The 22,104-nt window shown below is 30.5% G+C and overlaps 1 protein-coding gene across 1 annotated transcript; it reads right to left on the bottom strand.

Moving 5' to 3' along the window:
• Positions 1–1,764: 1,764 nt before the first annotated feature.
• LOC107444547 (uncharacterized) lies at positions 1,765–15,517 on the bottom strand. The gene is made up of 6 exons (XM_087165401.1): positions 15,215–15,517; positions 12,204–12,465; positions 10,268–11,767; positions 8,813–9,225; positions 7,037–7,894; positions 1,765–5,257 (listed from the first exon to the last, which is right to left on the bottom strand). The coding sequence occupies exons 1-6, from the start codon at positions 15,224–15,226 to the stop codon at positions 2,168–2,170; spliced, it is 6,135 nt and encodes a 2,044-aa protein (XP_087021527.1). The 5' UTR covers positions 15,227–15,517; the 3' UTR covers positions 1,765–2,167.
• Positions 15,518–22,104: the final 6,587 nt, after the last annotated feature.

Raw genomic sequence — 22,104 nt, 5'->3', positions numbered from 1 at the left:
TCTGATTCAACTCTGTTTCAGTGTCGCCCGTGAGAGCGAGTTCTTCACTGGTTACGGTGGTGCTTTCATCTTGAGGCTCATCTTGAGTATTGGTTTTATCATCAGCGACTTGAGAGATATTAACTGCGGAGGGCGTAAAGTGCAGAGGAATACTAAGGGGATCCGTTTGAAAATGTGGAAATATTTCTGATGTTGTTAGTAGAGGTAGTTTAAAATCTTCAGTAGTGGATTGTATTTTCAGAGGAGTTTCCTTGCGCAGACTGATCCAAGTGGTCACCCACCCGCACACTGACCGCAGCCAGTGATACTTGACTTCTGTGATCTGCTGGGAGTCGTGTCTTAACGATCAGTCCACTGCGGGACCTGAGTAGATGGATTAAAATTTAGAAAACTGTGAGTATCCATCAAACTTGGGTTATTGATATTTCGAAACAAGTATTTATTTTATTAGTATTTTATGTAATCATTTATTTATTTATTTTTGGTTTAATTGGAATGAACTTGTGGCTTTAGCAACGTCCAAAACATTCTTCTTTCTGACGTATTTTTTTAAAAAATAAAGGCATTAATATAAAAATAATAAAATGTCAAAACCAATAAATTTTTAGTGTGAAAATGCTATTATGTGATGAAATACTTAAAATTGAATAATATACATCGTTTTTCGGCAAGATAATTTAACCTTAAGACTACTCCTTAATTGAGCCACTGTTTACTTGCAATTGTAGCTGCTACTTTTTCATTTAGAAAAGTAACAAATGAAATTCAAATCAAATATTATGTCACACAATGTTCAACCTTGTATAACAATCCATCTAATTGGAATTTTGTGTGAGTTGATACGGTTTGCGAAGATAGTGTCTTAGTACGTAACAATCCGATAATTCTAAATCAAAAATTATTACGTTTTTTCCCCCTCAGTATACTCCTATTAAAGTAAATTGTATAATTTTTATTTAGAATACCAAATTCTATTTGAAACTGTCTTTTAATAACTACCGTGCAACAGAAAAATCAACGAGAGAGACAAAAAATTGACAATTGAAATTTTTGTGTCTTTGGCACTCTTGTATGATAAGATACTTATTGCAATTTTTCTTTTTCTCCTAAGATAAGTATTTTTCAATAGTGTTTTGAAATTCTACTCTAGCGTTATAGAGCACTTACATTGTTTTTTCAATTGCAGGCTTGTGTATAGCCTCCTATCTGATACCTTGCTGATTAGTTTATAGACAATTACGAATTTCTCTTTTTTTAATTACCCGTTTAGACTAAAAATTTTTACAAACGATTTTTTAAAAAAAGCTAGGGTTACTTGTATTTGAATCCCAAATATTTTTTGAATCTTAATTTATAATTTTATTTCGGAGAAAATAAATTAAGCGAAAATGTTGAGAAAGAAAACAATGAAACTTGAATCTCCAATTACTTTTCAATTCAGTTTTTCTTCTCACTTCATCCTTTCATTTGATTTTAAAATTAAATTTTTTCTCCTATACATTTGCAATATTGAGCAAATAAATTAGTATATACTATGGCTTGTAATTAAAAGTTTACACCTTGTCAGCCTTACTTAAAGACAAATAGTTTAAATTTTCAATAAATACTTGTTTAAATAATCTATAAACATCATTAGAATTTTTTTTTTTTTTGAATGGAAAAAAGTAAAAGTCAATCAACACATTTTTCGGTACAATATAAATTTTATTTAACGATTGCATGCTATAAACATGTCAAACACTTATGATATTTTAAACAGCTTGTCTTAAAATCTAAAGTTGAATTAGATTATCTACCCCTGGATTGATTCTCGTAAAATGATATGAATTATTCACAATGTCAATGAATAAATACATGAGGAACTATCGTCACCAATACGTTAATTGTAGTCATACCATGAAAAGAGTTTGCTTTAGATTATCATTTATTAAATATATTTTTTATAATTTGTTACATAAATATATTTTAACTTCATACATTTTTATTCTTTTACTATTTATGGAAATAAGAATATTATATCTCAAATCGAGTCATTAAATTTGTGCTACTTCTAAAGAAAATATTTTTATTTTGTATAAATTTTATGTAATAGCAAAATCGATTTTTAACTCTTTTCATAGTATTGCAGCAGGGTAAATTTAACAGATATCACATCATAAGTTCATAGTTAACTTTCCAGCAGATTTTCTTCAGAAGATTCACCCGTTTGTCCGGATCTCCTGTTTCGAACATTTCTAATTATCAACTCGAGGTCTTTTCTGTCAATAGAACTCTTCTTTTTCTGTTTTCCTGCATAATCGATTACTATTATTTTTCTATTTTTCTTCAATCCGTCTTCGTCTTCTATTTCTGTTTCGCCACTAAGAACTATTGGTGCAGAATTATGATTATGTTGCTTTCGATGGCGCCTTTTTTCAGGCCTTCTTGATCTCAGGGGATTGTGTCTATGCCCATTTTCGTAATCGTGAGAGGTTTTAATAGGTTGTGCACGAATGTCGATCTGTTCCTCTGAGTTGTTGGACTCATCTTCGTCTGTTGCAGGCGTCGTACTGAAAGACTTGTATCGTGGTTCATCTGTTGGTGTGAATCTGTAGTTTGATGGTCTTCTGTTTCTTCGTTCTAACTGTCGCATTACCTCTCTCACAGATGCTTTTTGTTCCTTTTGAGTACCGGAGATTCTTGGAGGTGATAAATTAGTATTTGGTTGCTCTTGTTCAACTTGATGAATACTTGTCAAATGTTTAGTTGGATCGTTTCTTGTATTTTCATCTTTGTTAAAAGAATTAGGCTTAATTTTATTTTGTTTTCGCCTTTGTTTAGAGTTATGTTGCTGATTTTCAGTTTTATCATCATATTGTGGTCTAGAAGAATGTGTTTTGCGACTGTTTAATCTTGTATCAACAAACAACCTTTCATCTTGATTTTCAATTTTAGCATCATATTGTGGTCTTGAAGAATGCGATTTATGGCTGTTTAATTTTGTATCAACATGCGATCTTTCATCTTGATTTTTAATTTTATCATTATATTGTCCAGAAGAAGGTGTTTTATGAGTATTTGATCTTACATCAACAAATGATCTTTCATCTTGATTTTCAATTTTATCAACAGATTGTGGTCTAGATGAGTGAGTTTTATGGGTGTTTAATCTTGTATCAACAAACGATCTTTCATTTTGATTTTCAGTTTTATCATTATATTGTGGTCTTGAAGAATGCGTTTTATGGCTGTTTAATCTTGTATCAACAAATGATCTTTCATCTTGATTTTCAATTTTATCGTCATATTGTGGTCTAGATAAATGTGTTTTATGGGTGTTTAATCTTGTATCAACAAACGATCTTTCATCTTGATTTTCAATTTTATCATTATATTGTGGTCTAGGAGAGTGTGTCTTATGAGTATTTAATCTTGTATCAATGAACGATCTTTCATCTTGATTTTCAATTTTATCAACAGATTGTGGTCTTGATGAATGTGTTTTATGGGTGTTTAATCTTGTATCAACAAACGATCTTTCATCTTGATTTTCAATTTTATCATTATATTGTGGTCTTGAAGAATGTGTTTTATGAGTATTTAATCTTGTATCAACAATTGATCTTTCATTTTGATTTTCAATTTTATCTTCATATTGTAGTCTTGAAGAATGGGTTTTATCGCTATTTGATCTTGTATCAACAAACGATCTCTGATCTTGATTTTCAATTTTATCATCATATTGTAATTTTGAAGAATGGGTATTATGGCTGTATGATCTCGTATCAACAAAAGATCTTTCATCTGTAGAAAGTTTTGGTGGTGAATAACTTATTGATTCCGGCCTCTTTTTCTGTAACTGGCGAGAATGATCTTCAGGTTCTTTCAATTTTGCCGCCTCTTCAATTTGTTGATTGTAAGAAAGTTCTTCTTGTTGGCGAATTTTTTGAAGTAATTGATTTTTAGCATGTCTTTTGTCAGCTTCTGAAAGTCCCGATGATAAATAATTGTATGTTTCTGGTCTTTTTAGTTTAAATTGTTGAGCATACTCAGCGTAATCGTTTAAATTTCCTGTATTTTCTATTTCTTGAGGATTTCGATCATGATTTTCCTTTTGCAGATTATTTGACAGTTGTTTATTGCTTTGAATCATTTGCTCATCGAAAGATAGTTCGGATGGGGGATGATTGAAACTGTATGGCTTTTTTAATCTGTGTTGTCTTGGCGAATCGGAATATTCTGTCACTCTTTCATCATTTTGCTTTTGGCTGTTAGAAAATTCTGTTTGTGAATTTTCCTGGTTATCATTTACCATACTTCCTTCCTTTGTTTTCGAAGTTACATTCCGATTAGCTTTGATAAGCTTTATAAGCTGCGAAAGATCAACGACTGCTTTTCCGTTTGCTTCTCTATGAAGATTTTCGAGCTTATTGATCAGCTTGTCTACTTTACCATGATCGCCAGGCTTTGATTTTAATGAGGTTTCGTAACCATTTTGATAGTTCCTATCTTCGCTTATTTCACGAGATTCGGAGTAGTCTGCGTAAGGACTAGCTCTTTCATGATTAGCTTCTCTTAATTTATGTTCTAATACTTCTGTATACTTGTCAAGTGATCTTAGACTTTCTTCTGCGTTTTTTTCCTCGTTTCTATTTCTTAAATTGTTTTGGTTTGGTGAATTTTTAGTTGTCTGAAAATCTTGTTGGGAATAAGTATCAGGTTTTTCTGTTTGTTTATTTCTCACAGTGATTGGGCCAGATGAAACCTTCCAATCCGATTCTTCTTGAAGAACATTAGGAGAAAATGATCTTATGTGAGCCAACGATTTGCTTTGGTAGTCTTGATCTAATATTTCCTCACTGTCAGCAAACTTCCATCTTCCTTGATCAATAAGCAAAGATTTCCAGGCATCGATAGCATCTTGCTTAGTGTTAGCTTCCTCTATGAAATCGTTTGGATACTGATGGTCTTGTGGGTTTTGAATCATTTGATTTTCTCCCCATAACGGACGTCCATCGAAATCATTTTGATACACATTTTCTCTTTCTTCCTCGTCAAATTGCTCCTCGCCATCTTGTTCGAAATTGTAATCTTCATTTTCATCATAATAATCATTATCGGTCTCGGTTTCTTCTTTTTGAGGATAATCGTAATCGTTATTTAACTTTTGATTTTCTTGAGGATGGTTTTCTTTGGGTGCATTTTCAGCAGAAACTAGTCGCCATTTTTCATAATCATCATCCAGTGTCCACACTTTCAATTCACCCTTTCCATCAGTCTGAAATTTAAACATTAAACTTATTCAAAGAGTATAAATAAGTTGCTTTAAATTGTAATGTTTTATTTTATAACCTTCGATCCAATTTTGAGATTACGACTACCGAGGTTCAACTCTTTGTAGATTTGAACCCAAACTAGAAGACAAAGGAACTCCTGGATCAAGTATCAGGAGAAGTTTGCCTTCGTGGAGGACCTTTTTGATTGCACTAACCCGTATTTGTGTTACACGAAGAGGAAAACCTTTCATGGTTAGACTGACAGCAAGGAGACTCTAACCCATGATTCGTCTACCACCGTGGATATTTTACAAGGATATTTTGAAGATAAGTACTGTAGTCGGGTGCGGAATTTGTATCGACCAGCCATCGAAGGGATAAGATCTCGGTTCACCTCATTGGGAGGCTAGCGCTCAAACCCCTGAGTTAGCACGTCCAAATCGTATTCTTTTGCATATTTAACAGGAAAAACCTTGCTTTTAATTTATTTATGCATTTTTTGAAAAACATAATGGCCAATAAAACTCTTTCAATACGTGGGGAAAATATTTTCTTACAAATATTTTTTTGTAACGAATATTGTTCTCATTCCATGAACAATCTTTTTACATTATTTTTTGCCATTTGCATTTAATCGAGGTTCGATACTTAGTGGTACCTTGTTACGAACATATTTATGGGTGTTGATGGGTGTCAACTTGTTCGTGAAGTAACAGATTGCTGGGTGTTAGCTTGTCTGTGAAGTAAAGGTGTCTGTCTTGTGCACAACGCCGATCACATTGCCATAATCATGCCGCTGATCATAAAACTGTGGAATCTTAACCTCCTTAGTTCGTCTGGCTTACAACGGTCAGTTCTGTTTTAAATTAACAATAAAAATGTCTTAATTTGAACTTTTTCAATACAATAATATTGCAACAATTTCTTTTTTTTGTGGAAGAAGCAAGAACACGAAGAATTTAATTGCAATGAATAGAAACTCCTTGATTTATTATAATTATAAATCTTAAATTGATCTCCTATTCATACTTTATTATTTTTAATATTACTTAAAAATCAATAAATGAAGTGGTCACGAGTACAAGATTGTACTTAGAGTTTTAATTGACGTTCAAAGTCAGTAAACGGTTTGTTATTTTTAACTTTATTATATGATGTGTTAAATAATACTTTCATAAATTGTGTCACAGAAACTTCCATTTTAATGCGTATTTTGAAAATGGGATTTTCTCGCGCATTTTTGGTACTTATGCATTTTATGTTTGTGATAAATTGTTCACGCTTTTAATGATTATCATCATTTCTCATCTTTTTTAATTTGAAAGGGGTTGAAAAATTCACTACAACTTTCGGCGCAAAATCCTCTATAATCGGAACATTTCTTCAATCAATCATGGCATGAACTTAGTCATTGGTTATTGGCACTGACAATTGGTCATTCATTCATACAACACATTATTCGGCATTGAAATATTTTTCATGGAATCTAATAAATCAAAACAAACTAATCGATTGATGGAACCTAATGCAAACTATGATATCATTCGAGTTCAGTTACTTTCTTTTTCGAAAATATTCAAATGTTTAATCTAAAATACAAGAACAGGTTTAAATATACAAAATGTTAAACACCAACTACGATTTTTGGTGCCAAAATAACAGGGTACCTAGGATCTGTGGAACCCTGATCTCAATAGAATTCAAACCTTATGACCTTATTATTATTAAAGAGTGCATGTTTCGAACATTAAAAATGGGAAAGGGAAAAAAATTATACTTACTTCCACATTGTTTTGATTATTTATTTGAGTCTCCTGGTTATTTAGATTTTGGTAAGTATCTGGTACAGCATCGTCATAAGTTGGAATATCATCCGGACTGGTAACACTCCATTTACCACCAGTATTGTGAATTTTCCATTCCAGTTTGCCATCTTCTCCATACAAGGACCACCCATCATGGTCTCCTGTTCCAATTATGGTCCATCGTTTTGATTCAATCACTGCTTTAGCTAGAGCTGGAGGTAAACCAGATAAATCAGTTTCAACCTGTCTTGCGTCAGATTGCATTGATGGTGGCTTGTATTCTGAAGGTTCGTCAATAAAAGTCGAAGGATCATCTACCTGGATGTCTTCATACTCTGGTGAAGGAGGGCGGAAATAAAAGCTTTCACCATCCAAATTTTGTATTAAGTTAGTGTTGGTTGTAAATGACTCTGGAAAATCGGTTGATGTTTCGGTAAAAAGGTTTGGTACATCTGCTTCAAAAGTGTCTCTGAATTCAATTAAATAAGGAGAATCAGCTGAAGAATTTTGAGAAATGGATCCCAAGGGATTCAACTCTGTTTCAGTGTCGCCCGTGAGAGCAAGTTCTTCACTGGTTCCGGTGGTGCTTTCATCTTGAGGCTCATCTTGAGTATTGGTTTTATCATCAGCGACTTGAGAGATATTAACTGCGGAGGGCGTAAAGTGCAGAGGAATACTAAAGGGATCCGTTTGAAAATGAGGAAATATTTCTGAAGTTGTTAGTGGAGGTAGTTTAAAATCTTCAGTAGTGGATTTTATTTTCAGAGGAGTTTCGTTTAGATAAGGAACGCTGGGGGTAAAAGAAACTCCTTCGGTCAATTTTTCAGAAGGAACCTAGTGTGGAAAAGTTATTCGAAATTACTTGACACATATTTATTGCTTAAAGGATTCTATTCATATTTCGAATATAAAAAATGGATCTAAAGACTCTTTTAAAGAAATTGAGTAGTTGAATATTTTGGACATATTGATGCGATCTCTTAACTGCTGGATGCTTTCCCATTTAACTGATTTTTCTTTATGTTATTTTGTGGAACGATACTGCTATGCTGAGAAATTCTATAACCCTTTACGACCTAGACTGCTCTCATCTGTGAGGGTTAGATATTAAGCTAATATGAGCATAATGGTAATAAACTAATTTTAAAAGTTTAAACTGAGCAAAATTTTTATTCTCTAGCTACTATTTTAATATTAAAAATATCCATTACGAACATAAAATTACATCTTAAATTTCATAATATATTCAAACGAAATAACTTTTTTAGCACTTTTTATTTTTTAAGCTATTCATACAAGAAGAAATAAGTACTTTCATAATATAAGATCTTAATATAGATAGTACGTTCTATAGTCACCACCCCTAGTATGTAATTTTAGAATCTTTGTCAAAAAGTAAGTACTATCAGGGATCCCAAATGTGTTATTTAATTTAAGGTAAATAAATTGCAAATCAGTCTTGAGGAATGTGAGGTTAAAAATATCAAAACCAGATTGATTGCCGTGGTAAAGTAAAAAGTTAGCGATTGCGATTCACACGGGGCTTATCTTTTTAAGAAGAATGCTTTAAATATATATCAAAATGGCTATTATGGAATAATCTGTATTTAAAATTTAAAGTCGTTCTTCGAATGGGCAAGAGAAATCGTTTTTCAGATAAGTATCTTTTATTAAATTAAAAAAAACTATCTATTTTTACTTTAAAATACAAGGATTATATTTGCCCGATAAAATTTAATAAAGTTTACTTACAATTTCAGTATTTTTTGGAGTTACTTTTTGATGCTGAGCATCTTTGATGTAAGAGGTATTCCGAGTTGGTGTCCAAACGCTATTTGGGATATTCAATGGTTCTTCTTTGCCTTGAACTGACCATCGGTCTCCTGCCATTTCGCTGTTTTGCGCTGTCCACGTTACTTGACCTCCTTGTTTCTGGTAAGACCATCCACTTCCATCTTGTCCTAGACTCCAAACTACGTAAGCATTTGATCCTGGTTCAATAGTTGGTGGTGTTAGAGGAGGAGTAATCGAAAAAAGAGGTCTGGGGGTAGTCGACATTTTCAGTGTGGTTGAAGGTTTAGCAGTTGTCTTGAGGGTTGACGGGGAAGGTTTAGGAGTAGTCTCTAATTCGGGTGGTGGGGTGGTTACTCGATTGCTTTCCATTTCTGGAAACAAATTGAAATATTTAGCTTTAGATATCACCATACTGTACAATTTACATGTTTTAAATTCATTATCAAATGAAATTTTTTTTTATTTTTAAAAACGAGTTTGTAGTTATTTGTTATTTTCTATTGATGCGTATCCTATAATAATAGCATCTTCGAAATTGCATTTGGTTATTTTTTTAAATGCTTTAATTTTCAAATTAATGGAGCTGTGTTTTCGTATCGCAATTGTTGTAATTAAATAGAATGTGGATGATAGATTAACATTCATAAAAAAACATGGTTGTATTATCACAATTTATACATTGCGATGTGACTTTTCTTTTTAAACCCGAGTGAATTTTGCTAAGTTACGCAAATATAAAATCTAAATTTTAAAAAAAATTTACTTACCATTGTTTCTTTTCCAATTCTAAAATTTTACTTTTGTAATAGCTGTTATTAATAGTAACTAATAAATAAATGAATTATATCACAGAAGGTAAAGTACACATACATACACTCGTCAAAATGTTCCCTGTATTGGATTCTATCACTCTAAATTTAACTCACCATAACTCATGTGCTTTAAAAATGGTGCAACAATTGATATAAAAATGAATTATATCACAGAAGGTAAAGTACACGTGCGTACACCTGTCAAAATGTTCCATGTATTGGATTCTATCAATCTGAGTTTAACTCACCATAACTCATGTGCTTTAAAAATGGTGCAACGATTGATCTAAAAATAATACTGGCATATAAAAGATATTAAATCGCAAGTACTAAATAAAGTATTTAAAGGTTAAAATAACGATTTTTACAAGCTGTTCAGGTGTTACTTGTTAATAAATTTTCACAAGTTATATTTTTACTTAAGTTCCTAACTAATAGTGTTTTTGAAATAATGTTAAAATATTTACTTCTTTAAAAGCATATTAAAAATCAGCAAAGGTTTCTAAAGTTGATACTGAATAATTTTTCTCTGAATTATTAAGCTGTAAAATTTATTATTACCTATTTCTCTTTAAAAATATATTGGATTTTTAGTACTCACCTTCATATTGAAATAATGGTTCATCTGTTTTGAGTGATTGGAACTCATCTGTTTCAGATACGTCATCAAATTCCACAAATTCATTTTCAAATCCACCTTCATTAGTGTAATTAAATCCTTCAGTGAAATCTACCAATTCAGTAACAGTTGTTAATTCCGTTGTTGTTTGTCTTGGAGTGCTAGTTGTTCTAGAGATTGGTTGTTGATTAGTTGTTCGAGAGATCTTTTTCGGAATGTCTAACTCAATGGCTGTAATAACCTGGCCATATTCTCTTGTCACAAAGAAGGGTTCCTCTGTGGTGGGGATTTTCTTATCAATTATTTTTGCTGCTGAAGGTGGTTTTATGGACTCTTCTTCTACTTGTGAATTAAAATCTTGAATATCATTATCACTATTTTCTTTAATAGATGAATTAACTTTTAGGCGATTAAACCTGTGTGTATTTCTGTTCCTCAAATAATTTGTTGGTCCTCTCAGTTTTGAGGCAAAGTTTTTTTCGGTTTTTTCAGTCGATATTGTAGGAGAGAGAGTTGTGTACTTATTTTTGGTCCAAGACACTCTTGTTGGAGTTGTTGTTTTATTCGCTCTTGTACGAGATCTTATTTTTGGAGCAACTGATGTTTTACGTAAGTATCTATCGTTGTTCCCTGCAGAATATTTTACTGTAGTTGAGGTTTGTTTAGGTACATCCGTGGGTTTTGTTGTTATACGATTACTTTCATTGTTCCAAGTTAATCTAGTTCCATTTCGTGTCCGTCGTCTGATACCAGGAAGAGGTGACCTAGTACTTTTTCGGGGTATTTCTGTCACTAATTGTTTTTTCTCCTTAGTAGTTTCAGCTATTTCTACGTCTTTGTTTTCTGTATTTAGGCTGGTAGACTTAGTTGAAGGGAGAGCTGAAGTAGATTTTATTTCTCTCTGAAAGTCACCAGTGTTTGATAAATCTGTTACAGTTTCATTTCTTATTCTCCGTCTCATGCCTGGGAGTGGGATTCTATTGTTTTTACGAATTTTTTCGGTTTCCAATTTTAATCCTCCTTTAATATCTTCGTTAATTTCCACCATGTCATTTTCAGTATCTTTTTCAATAGTCTTGTTCAGTGGCGGATCCATAGTGGATTTCGTCTCTTTTAAAAGATCTTCAATATCCGAAGCCTCTGTGGTAGTACTAGGAGCTTTTGTGGTCTTAATTTTCCTTCGGAAAGAAATGGGAGGTTTTGTGGATCTGTTGAGGCTAAAAAGCTTGGATTTTTCTGTGGAAGAAGTCAAATCTGTGGTTGTCCTTATGGTGGATGTTTTCAGTTGAATTGCTGGACTTGTAGTAACACTCTCTGATAAATTTTGAGAAATTAAAGTTGAAAGCTTCATCGGAAAAAGGGAAGTCTTTCTTGTGCCTGGTCTTAGTAGTTTTCCTGGTTTCTTTCTTCTGGAAGAATCAAGCCAAAAACCTGGTCGTGATCCAGGCACCAAAGGTTTGAAAGAAGGCTCTTCTTCTTGACCTAATAGGTAAAATATTTTTTAGAAAGCTTTTTTTTCTCACTTTCAACTTATATAAATGATAATTTAAACAATGAGTTTCTTTTAAGCTGATCTTCTATTTTTTCTCATGTGTTAAAAACTATTAGTTTTACTGGAGCTACTATCAATAAATGAATGCTATTTAAAACATTTATTACAGTTTATTTATTTCAATATAATTAAGAAATATATATTTAACTCTAATAAGTAATTTTATTTTATTTATTTAATTATAAAATAACTTTTCCCTTCGTTTTCTTTAATTAAAATTTAAAAAAAATAATGCGTTATTTGAATTACGTTTTAAAAAACGATTCTGGAAAGAAATGATTTAGTGTTTCATATTGTAGTTAATATAGTGAAGCTGTTCAACAGTTTTTGAATCACAAAACTTTAAAAATTGAAACTGTTATTTACCATCATCAATGAAAACACTGTCTTCCTTAGATTCAGCGACAGCGATTTCTTCATCAAGTTGAGTAGGTTCGGTTTGTGTTGTTGATCGGCGAGAAATAGTTGATCTTCTCCATGTTATCGAAGACCTTGTTGTTGAAAAAGGTTCCTCTCTTACATCAGGAGATGCTGTTGATGATGGCCTACTAACTCGACGCCATTTCACAGATGATTTTCCTTGGGCTGTCACTGTCAGTAAAAGTGCTAATGCTATTGTGCATGATATCTGTAGGAAAAAGTAATAGACGTTGGACAATAAAATGGATAAAATTCGAAGAAAAAAGAGATGTGTGGGATCTACGGCGGGAATAGAACTCTTAACATGTTTTTTCGAAGTTCACCAAGGAAAATAAAAAAGCTACGGATTAAGTGCCTTACACTTGTATAAAGCAATAATTTTAAACTATATATCATCTCACCGTGAATAATTATTTGATCTTGAAAACAGAGAAATAATATGAATATTATTGAACTTTTTAAAAATCGCAAATTTGGGGAAATTTTTTCACCTAGAATAACGAAATAGCTGCCTTATTTTCAATTTGTAGAAATGGAGTACGAATTTTTGTATGAGCCCAGATAAGGCAGCATTGGAGTAGGCTTTTGAATATTAAAAAAATAGACCACAAACGCTTTTCTATTTCACAAAGCTGTGACTTTTCTCCATATTGACGTTTTGAGCCATTTTCAGAATAAGTGTGCTGGATTTAGATAGACTAAACTTAACCTAACGATCACGAGTAACTGTTGCAAACTCACAGCAGTTATGAAAGCAGAATATTATTTGCTAAAAAGCATCCTTTCATATAGCGACGGAGTCTTCGAAAAACAGCTTTAACTGTCGTTCGTCACAACAACGGCTCAGCGGTCCCAGCTAAAGTTTAAATACAGCTAAGTGACTTCATTAGACATTTGCTACTCTATTATAAGAGACAGGTAAAAGCAATTACAATTCGGGTAATATTGATTAGCATTTATCAATATTAAAACTTCTTAGTTATTATCCAATAGTGTAAAAACTTTAATGATCTTGATTTATGTTATTAGTCCGACTTTTTTAATGTTACTTGTAAAATATATTTGTACCAACTATACTTTGTTTGATCATTCTCAAATTACCCCCAGAGTTTAGGGAATTGGGAATTGGGGTTATCCCCAGAATTTTTTGAATTGTCCTACAATTAATGATATTAAGACAATTAAGATATCGAAGACAATTAATCTAACCATCTTTACCTACAAATGAATGTAAAGAATATAGAACAGAAAAATATGTGAATGTACGAAACATATTCCTTATTTTTGATTTTGGGTTATGAATTAATAAAGAGGGGGAAAATAAGAAATTATAAAACTGTCACGAGTAGCTTACTTTACAATCTAATACAATTATTTATTATAGTTAATAAGTAATACATTAAATTAAAGGATAAATTAATTTGTTCCACATTTACTCATTCAATATAAAAAATTTCTGGAAAAAAGTCACCGAGATAAAGCCGAATTACGCCACATTATTTGATTGTAATGTATTTCAAAGACCTCTTTAAAGCACCAATTAACAATCATTTTTTAATTAAATATGCTTCAAAATAATGTCATATATACGCATGCTTTTTGGTGCAAAGTGGTAAAGAAAGAAAACACTCTTTAACACACAGCACAATTGTAACTTTCAATAGACATAGTCATTTTTCGTTATAAAAAATATGTAAATAAATAAAATGTGCGAACAAAATTATTTTAAATAATATGGTTACATTTAAGTAATATAAGCATAGGGTATTTAATTATCCACCCAACTGACAAAATATAACTAATAGATAAATTAGTTATTTATTATAAAATTTTGAAATTAAATAAAAATGTATTATTAACACTTTTTATTTTGAAGCTTTCCATCTTAATATAATTGTTAAAAATAATCCATTTAACATTATTAAAAATTTATTAATTAAAACATCTTTAATATTGTTATGTAAAAATTTTGTCATTTTTGTCAAGCATTACTAAGGAAGGCTTAGAAACATGAAGGATAAAAAGGTTTTTCAACTTTCAGAAATTAAACATAACATTTCGAAGAAAAAATATATACTTAAAATATGAGATAAAGTTTAAACTTTGTGATTAGCTGATTATTATTTTTACTCATTTATTAGCGCTGTCTAACGAATTCCAATGAATTGAATTTTTATAGATTGTTTTAGAACAACCAATTTTTAATCACTTGCAATTTCTTATTCAAAGCAGTTTTCATAATTTTTCTCATAAAAAATAAATAGCTTTATTTTTTAGTCTTACTTAAACTTTACTTAAACTTATTTTCTTTATTCAAACTTTGTATAAAAATTTTAAACTTACATTTAAATAAATTAATAAATAAGTATATTAATGTTGAAAAGCTACATTTATGTTACATTTGAAACATTTCTATTCTAAAATTAATAAAATATTATTCAAGTAAAAATGGAATGAAATTTAAACTAAGTCATTAGCTGTAACATTATTTCTCATGATTTAGCACTGTTCTGGAAGCTTTTAAATACAATTTCGTTTCGTTTCGTTTTTTTTTTTTTTTTTTTTTTTTTTTTTTTTTAATTTAATGTTTTAAGAGAAGGTGAGGTGAACGCCAAAGTTATAAACGGCTGTTTACATTATTAAAATATAAATAATGTTTATAAAATTTGATCTACTTTAGATCTATACTAGAACTAACTTTTGCTTCTTTTAATTGTTATAAGTTATCCCCTGGGTGTTATAGCTCAAATAAATCCATTCCTAAGCATAACAACCTTTTGACACAGCAACATGAGATCCCCATCGCTTTCTTTTTAAAATAAAATGAGATAAGTTCTATCTTATAGCTCACACACAAATAAATAATGAATAAAGAGATTCTACTTTTAACTCTTATCGGTGTAAAAGAAAGCAAGTTTTATCCATGGCTCTAGTTATGTAATCCATATGAAACTTACCAAAGACTTCATTATCCAGTATGGCACACGGTGTCCGAGAAGGTGTTACTTTGTGTCCGAGAACTCGTGATTCTGCTTCTGTCATCGTCCACACCAGCTTTATGATTAACTTGTGGAATCTCGTCTTGATTCCACAGGGTCCTGTGCTGCAGTCACGCCTAGTCTCAGAATGCAGAAGTTACTGGCCGCGAATCTCCAGTAAGAGATGCCATAACTCAGAACAAAAGAAAACAGATTCGATACGGTATAATGACATCCAGATCAACAAAAACTTCACTAAAAGTAGAAAGGCGGAGCTCCTCCACAAAGAGATTCTTTTTCTCTGGAATTCATATTCATGAGACATTTTATGAAGATCCTGAATGGAGATGAAAAGAAACAATCAATGATGCGACTTTTTATTCGGACTCTCATGTTTCTATTGGTATCATTTACACCTCATTTCTGAGCTTTTTTCGTGTCATCGTCGGGCTCATAATTTTGACCAAGTCGTGCCGTTTAAGTTTTTTTTCTTCGGCATGACGGCTAAAAATAACATGTTTTACTTTTTTTTGTTAATGTGTTTAGTTTCTTAGTTTAGTCTGTCGTTAGTTTCTTAGTAGACACCCTCAAAAAGGTGTCATTTGCTATAAAACTAACTTTCTGGAATTTTTTGCTCGAAAAACCAATATTTAAACCCCGCTCCAAGCTGCAAAGTTTTTAAAATATCGTGAATTTTCTCAAAAAAATGGGATATTTTCCATTATAAAATCCGAACGGGTAGATGCGGAAACATAAACCTGTCCTTAATTTGTAGAAAATGCTTTTAGTTAAAGCTTTATAACTAAAACGTCTTTCTCAAATGAAAAAAAAAAGTGTTTTTCCTAACGCCACCCCCAAAAAGTTGATTTTTTAAGGAAAGAGAAAATTTTTGTGCATTTGGTAACTACTGTAAAATGGTTTAATTAAGAAACCATATATAAAAATTCTTTAAAACGAGATTGTCATAAAATGCCAAATTTAAAAAAGAGCAAATTTATGAATAAATGACTTTATTTCTGATAATTTAATCATTGATAGAAAATATAGAACTATAAACTTCGATAAAAATAGCAAATTTAACAATCAGAGTAAATTTAATCTTTTTCAACTTTTAAAATTAAAAAAATCGCAGAATCATAGAATTGAAGGTTATGAAAGAGTAATAGTTATTTTAGTTTCCAAACTATATATTTTTTATCCAATCCATGTTCATCATGTGACAATGTTTTGAAGGCATTTTCATTTCTTTTCCAAGGTTTATTAAAAAAAAACTCGAGAGAAATTAATCGAGAATATGTTTCGTGCATATATATATATATATATATATATATATATATATATATATATATATATATATATATATATATATATATATATATATATATATATATATATATATATATATATATATATATATATATATATATATATATATATATATACTCAGCCTTTCATCCCTTCAGTGGGTCGATAAAATGAGTACCAAGCATGCTTGGGAACTAACACTGGGGGTTCCGCGTTCGGCTGACCACCTGACCGGAACATATGCTCCTGCACCCCAGAGCCCAAGGTCAAGAAAACTGAGATGGGCACAGTCGGCCTTGGCCCTCTTAATGGGCTGTCGCGCCTCTGAGTTAGTTAGTTTATATATATATATATATATATATATATATATATATATATATATATATATATATATATATACGGTATTTAAAACATTCATTGTTGGGTAATTTTTCTGTTCATACGGTAACGGTTACTGGAAATTCTGGTTTTCAAAATTATAATTCTTATTACTACACATTTAGTAAAAAATAAAAAAAATCACAAATAAATGTAACCGAATTTATGCCATGTTTCGAGGTATCATGATAAAATTACGAAATTTTACATTTACCAAATTTTATTACAAATTAGAAAACCATATTTACTGTTAATTTTACCAAAATCAATACTAAAGCGTTACCATTTCATTACCAATTTTACGTGTAAATTGTTAACCCAGTAGCGTTACCAATTCTACGAAAATTATTACCAGTAAAATTACCAAGCTTTAAGGTGTTACCATAGAGCCAGAAACACGCTAAAATTTACTATGTTTTGGTAGTTACGATCATACTTTTTTTTCTCAGTGTGCCGTCAGCAAAATATCAGAGTAGAAGCTGTTCAAGTCTTATGAAAATAAGAGGTAAGCTTTAAATGTAAGATTTTTTTTCGTAATACTTTAATGATGTTAAGTCGAATTTGCTAAACTGTGTTATCAGTTATGATATTCGGAAAAAAAGTGCTATTCAAACCCATAATGATTTGACTAAGTAAAAAAGAACTCAAAAGAAAAGTTTAGTTCAATTTGTGAAATATTGCTTGTATTCCCAAAACGATATTGTTATCTTCGTATTGTTTCATTCTTAAATCAGAAGATAATATTCCACTTTTTGCAAACTTCTCAGTTTCAAATTCTGTTAGTAGAAAGTTTTAATAATTTGTAATTAGTAGGGGAGAGGAGGGCACATGTGAACAAATTTTTTTATTTCTTCATTTTCAAAAAATATCATCAATTTCTCCCAGTAAAGAAGTCCATATGTTTAAATAGTCTTTTCTTTGTTTTATGGAATTTTTTGAGATTTTTCAATAAATTATTTCTTTACTTTATGATATTTTAGAAAAATGACTTCAATTGTTCACATGTGCCCCTATGGCGGCACATGTGAACATGCCTGGGGCACATATGAACAAGATTAAAAACACAAAGCAATCATCATATTTAAAAGAAAAATTCTTTAATATAACAGAGATATATACGCATTATACTGAAGGGGTTGTAGCTTACTATGTGAATTTATTGGGTTTATTTGTTTATCTGCATTTATTGGGTTTTTCGCAACTTCATGTTCATCAGGAGTTGTAATAGGCCTTTTTCTTTCTTCTCTGATACATTTTCATGCTTTTTTTTCTTCATTTTTTTTTTATATCTTTTCATTTTTAGCTTTAGCAATTCTATCTTTCTCAGGTGTATCAGTTAATACGCGTGATTTTTCCTTTTCGCGTTTTCGTTTCTTTAAGCTACTTACTTGGGCTCGTGGAAATGGTGGGATTGATTCTGGTATAGGACAAGTACTGATGGATCATTGTCAACATTTTCTGCCTGACCATTAGTAAATTTTTAATTTACTAATGACCATTAGTAAGCCTAAATTTTTAAAAGAAAAAAATTAACAATTAATTAATTAATTATGGAAAATTAAATAATAATAATTTTAAATGCATACATATTTTTAAACTTATAATATCATGAAGATAATAATCTTAATACAATGCAGGGGCACATGTGAACTGTTCACATATGCCCCAGATGCTTTGTTCACAAGTGCCCCATCATCTTTTTTAAACCTAACTTGAAAAATAAAGAATTTTTAGTTGAGTATACAAATTTTTTTTTTCATAAACTTATCTGAATGTTCATATAATGGTCTCCAATAGTTAATTTTAGCTTATTAGCTGAGTTATACTATGTTTTCACTTGAAGAAGTGAGTGATAAAAGCTGTGATACTACACCAGCTGATACAAAGAAATTGTCAGAATAGAACAACAAAATGGCTCATTGTTCTGAAAGTTTTGCAGAGAGGTAGGACTAGAACTGCCATCAATGGAAAATTTTTCAAGATTTTTCATTTTAAATCATATTGGTTAAACATACCATGTTCACATGTGCCCCCTGTTTACATGTGCCCCCCTCTCCTTTACTTGGAATGTAAGTCTTGAATTCTTCAAAACTCATATAAAACGGGCACTGCATGACGATTTGTGAAGGTATACTATTTTAATAGTAAATGTTGATTTCTAGACTGAAGCATATTGTTGAAAGTAGTACCTGTGACCCCAAGCAAAGTTCAAATAGCCAATTTTGGCTTAAAAATTTTTTAACTTCATGTATTTTTTTGTTTGTTCCGTTGAATAGTAAGTTCTTTTATGTTTAAAAAGCACGTTTGTTTTATTTTTAGGTTTTATCAATCAAATATTCAGCTTCCATCAAAGTTTTAAAGATAACGTTTACCATCAATGTGCAAAAAATATGAGCACAAAATATCGATTTCAATCCATGCCACTTTTTTTTTATCTACTTTATATAAATTCAGACCACACTGTAAACGAATATTGAAGTTTAGAGTTGTCTCTTTTTAAATGGCAATATTGCCTTAATCATGGTTAATTCAATGTCGATTGATGTCAAGTAGTTAGTATGGTGATACATAGCTTCAAGGTTTATGCTCACTTTTATGATACATGGGCGTTTTAGATCAGCCTGAAGATGTGACATTAACTTAATTTTATTTATTTAGATTTATGTTACAAGGGATTATTGATTGTGTCAAAAGAGAACTCTAGCACGTTGTACTTCTACAAGAATATAATTTTCATTTTGTGCAATTAAAAATGTGCTAAATTATACACCAGAATGGTTTCCGGAAATTCGAAATGCTACTGCGCGCTGTGAGTTAAGTAACATGTAGCAGATAGCAAACTTCAGTCGTATTTTTCAACTTTGTCCAATTAAGATCTCATAATTATATGATTTGATTATTTATAATCTTACAAAAACAAAATGGACAAGCTTAAAAAATATGTTTTTCCCTAAATGCGATTGAAATTTTAATATTTGTATGCACATTGACACAACTAAAAAAGGGCTCTATAACTCCTCGGAATGTTCGAATTTCAGAGAATATTATCAGAAATGCTTTTAAAAAATCCAGAAAAAAGTTCAGCTCTTTTCCTGATATAGACTTTATTTATGTGTTTAATTTTATTGAAAATATGATCAGCATTCCTTAAAATACCATTCGATTGTTCTTCAATGCCATCTAAATCTTGTAGAATGCAGAGACACCAGAATTCGAAAGAGAAAAAAACTAATGGTACCACGAAATATTTAAAATGGAGAATTTTCTCAGTGAATGTCGAATACATGTCAAATGTGTCAGCGAACAAAACTGATTGAAATATGTTGATATTATTTGGTAAATGTCGACGCATGTTAAGTACGTAAAGAGCAAATATTTGGTACATTCTAATATTTTGACCTTCACTGCCGATAAGCATATGTCAGTGTAGCTGTAGACATTTGCCGGTGTAAATTGAAAATATTGAAAGTTTTATATTTAGATGTTGTTTGAAATTTTCAACTAATTACTATGAATATGTGACACGATGATATTCATCGGAGAGAATCGATATTTGGCAGAAAATAAATTTATATAGCTCGATACGAGTAAATAAAATAAAGCTTAAGTGAGACATATGCTTTTGAAAATTATTTAAGATTCTACAGTTTCTGTTTTCTAGTACTAAGACCAATGATGATAATAAAGATAAGTCATTAGATAGTGTTATTTTAATTTCAAGTTGTATCATTTTTAGCAAACTAATTTTATTATTCAATTCAAAATACTCAACACATTCCTCAAGCTTAACCCTTATAAAATTTTCATTTTTTATGTATAATTATTTTATGATAACTCAGATTTAAATAGATAATGAATGATGATTTTTTTTTTAAAATGCGTGTAGATTAAATGGGTAAAGATATTGGCAGATGTTTGTAACTGATGAGTCAATTTACAGGAGAAATTGAATACCTGAATAATTATGGATAATTGCGTACCTGAAAAATTATGGATAATTTAAAAAATCAATTAAAAAAAAGGTTGGAGAAATGTACAATTTGATGCGCTCCACTTGAGAAAGCCCAACAAAAATAAATTAGTTTCAAAGCTTGTTTCAAAATTACATCAACCATTTTCGTTGTCAACTGTTTGAAATTGTAAAATAATGTTTTCAAAAGATGTAGTGACAACGTGGCGTAGTCTGAAGACAATAATTCACAGATGCTCCAGCAAATAGTTCAGTTAGAATGGTGTGCAATACAGCATTAGTTATCACTGCCATCTGTTGATAATCTTTGTAACAATTTTTGAAACTTAGGGATAATAATACTAAGTTTCGTAAGCAAAAAATAGGAGTTTCTATTTTTTAAAAATTGATTTTTCAAACAGTCATGGTGCTCATTTTTGAGTTACCATGTTAAAAAATTGTTGAAAAAGTGTTACAGTTAAAATGGTTTTAGTACTCCTTAAAATTCAATGTCTCTAGAAAATCCGTGAATGAAAAAGTTTTTTTTTTTTAAAATTAAAAACACAAAATTATCTGCAAACTTTATGAGTATTGCTATTTTCAAGGTATGCTTTTACGTTTTGAATTTTAAAAAACTAATTATTTTTTATTCTTGTATAATTTTAAAAGTCTAGGATGAAATTACAAACATGAGAACTTTTGAGATTTAAGTCAATGAGATTAAGTCAAATTCTTGTGAACATGATTAAGAACTCCCCGTAGCAACTTGAAATTTTTCTACAGAGTTTAAATATATAAAGTAAAATTATAATAAACAGTTTGAAGTGTAAGTCTACCGACTATTTTAATGTCAATTTTAATATTTTACCTTAATGTTTGTCTTTTAATATTCGACTAAACTTTAAAAAAAAGTTTTTCTCTCTCATTATTTTATCATTTGAATTGTCTAAAGTAAGATTTTTAAAGGTTATAAAGCGAGCTTTCTGAGTCAGTTTTGTTAGATTATTGTTATTATTGCTGTATATGAAATTAATTTCATGTATGGATAGTTAAAACTTTCAAGCTTTCAGAATTTTTCGGATATTTTAAAATCTTATTAATTCTACAACTAAACTTCCAAAAAAACGACTGTCCTTTATAGTTATTTACAGCTGAAGGTATTAAGAGAAAAGGATTTCTCGGTATTAAGTGAGAAATTGCCGTTTTCGTTCTTTTTGCTTAAAGTTTAAGCATGTTA

Source organism: Parasteatoda tepidariorum, chromosome 1, assembly GCF_982258835.1.
Source record: "Parasteatoda tepidariorum strain Cologne lab strain chromosome 1, Ptep-v5.0, whole genome shotgun sequence".
In the NCBI taxonomy this organism is placed as follows: domain Eukaryota; kingdom Metazoa; phylum Arthropoda; class Arachnida; order Araneae; family Theridiidae; genus Parasteatoda; species Parasteatoda tepidariorum.
The sequence above is the reverse complement of the archived record's forward strand: the minus strand, read 5'-3'. Positions and strand labels throughout refer to the sequence as shown.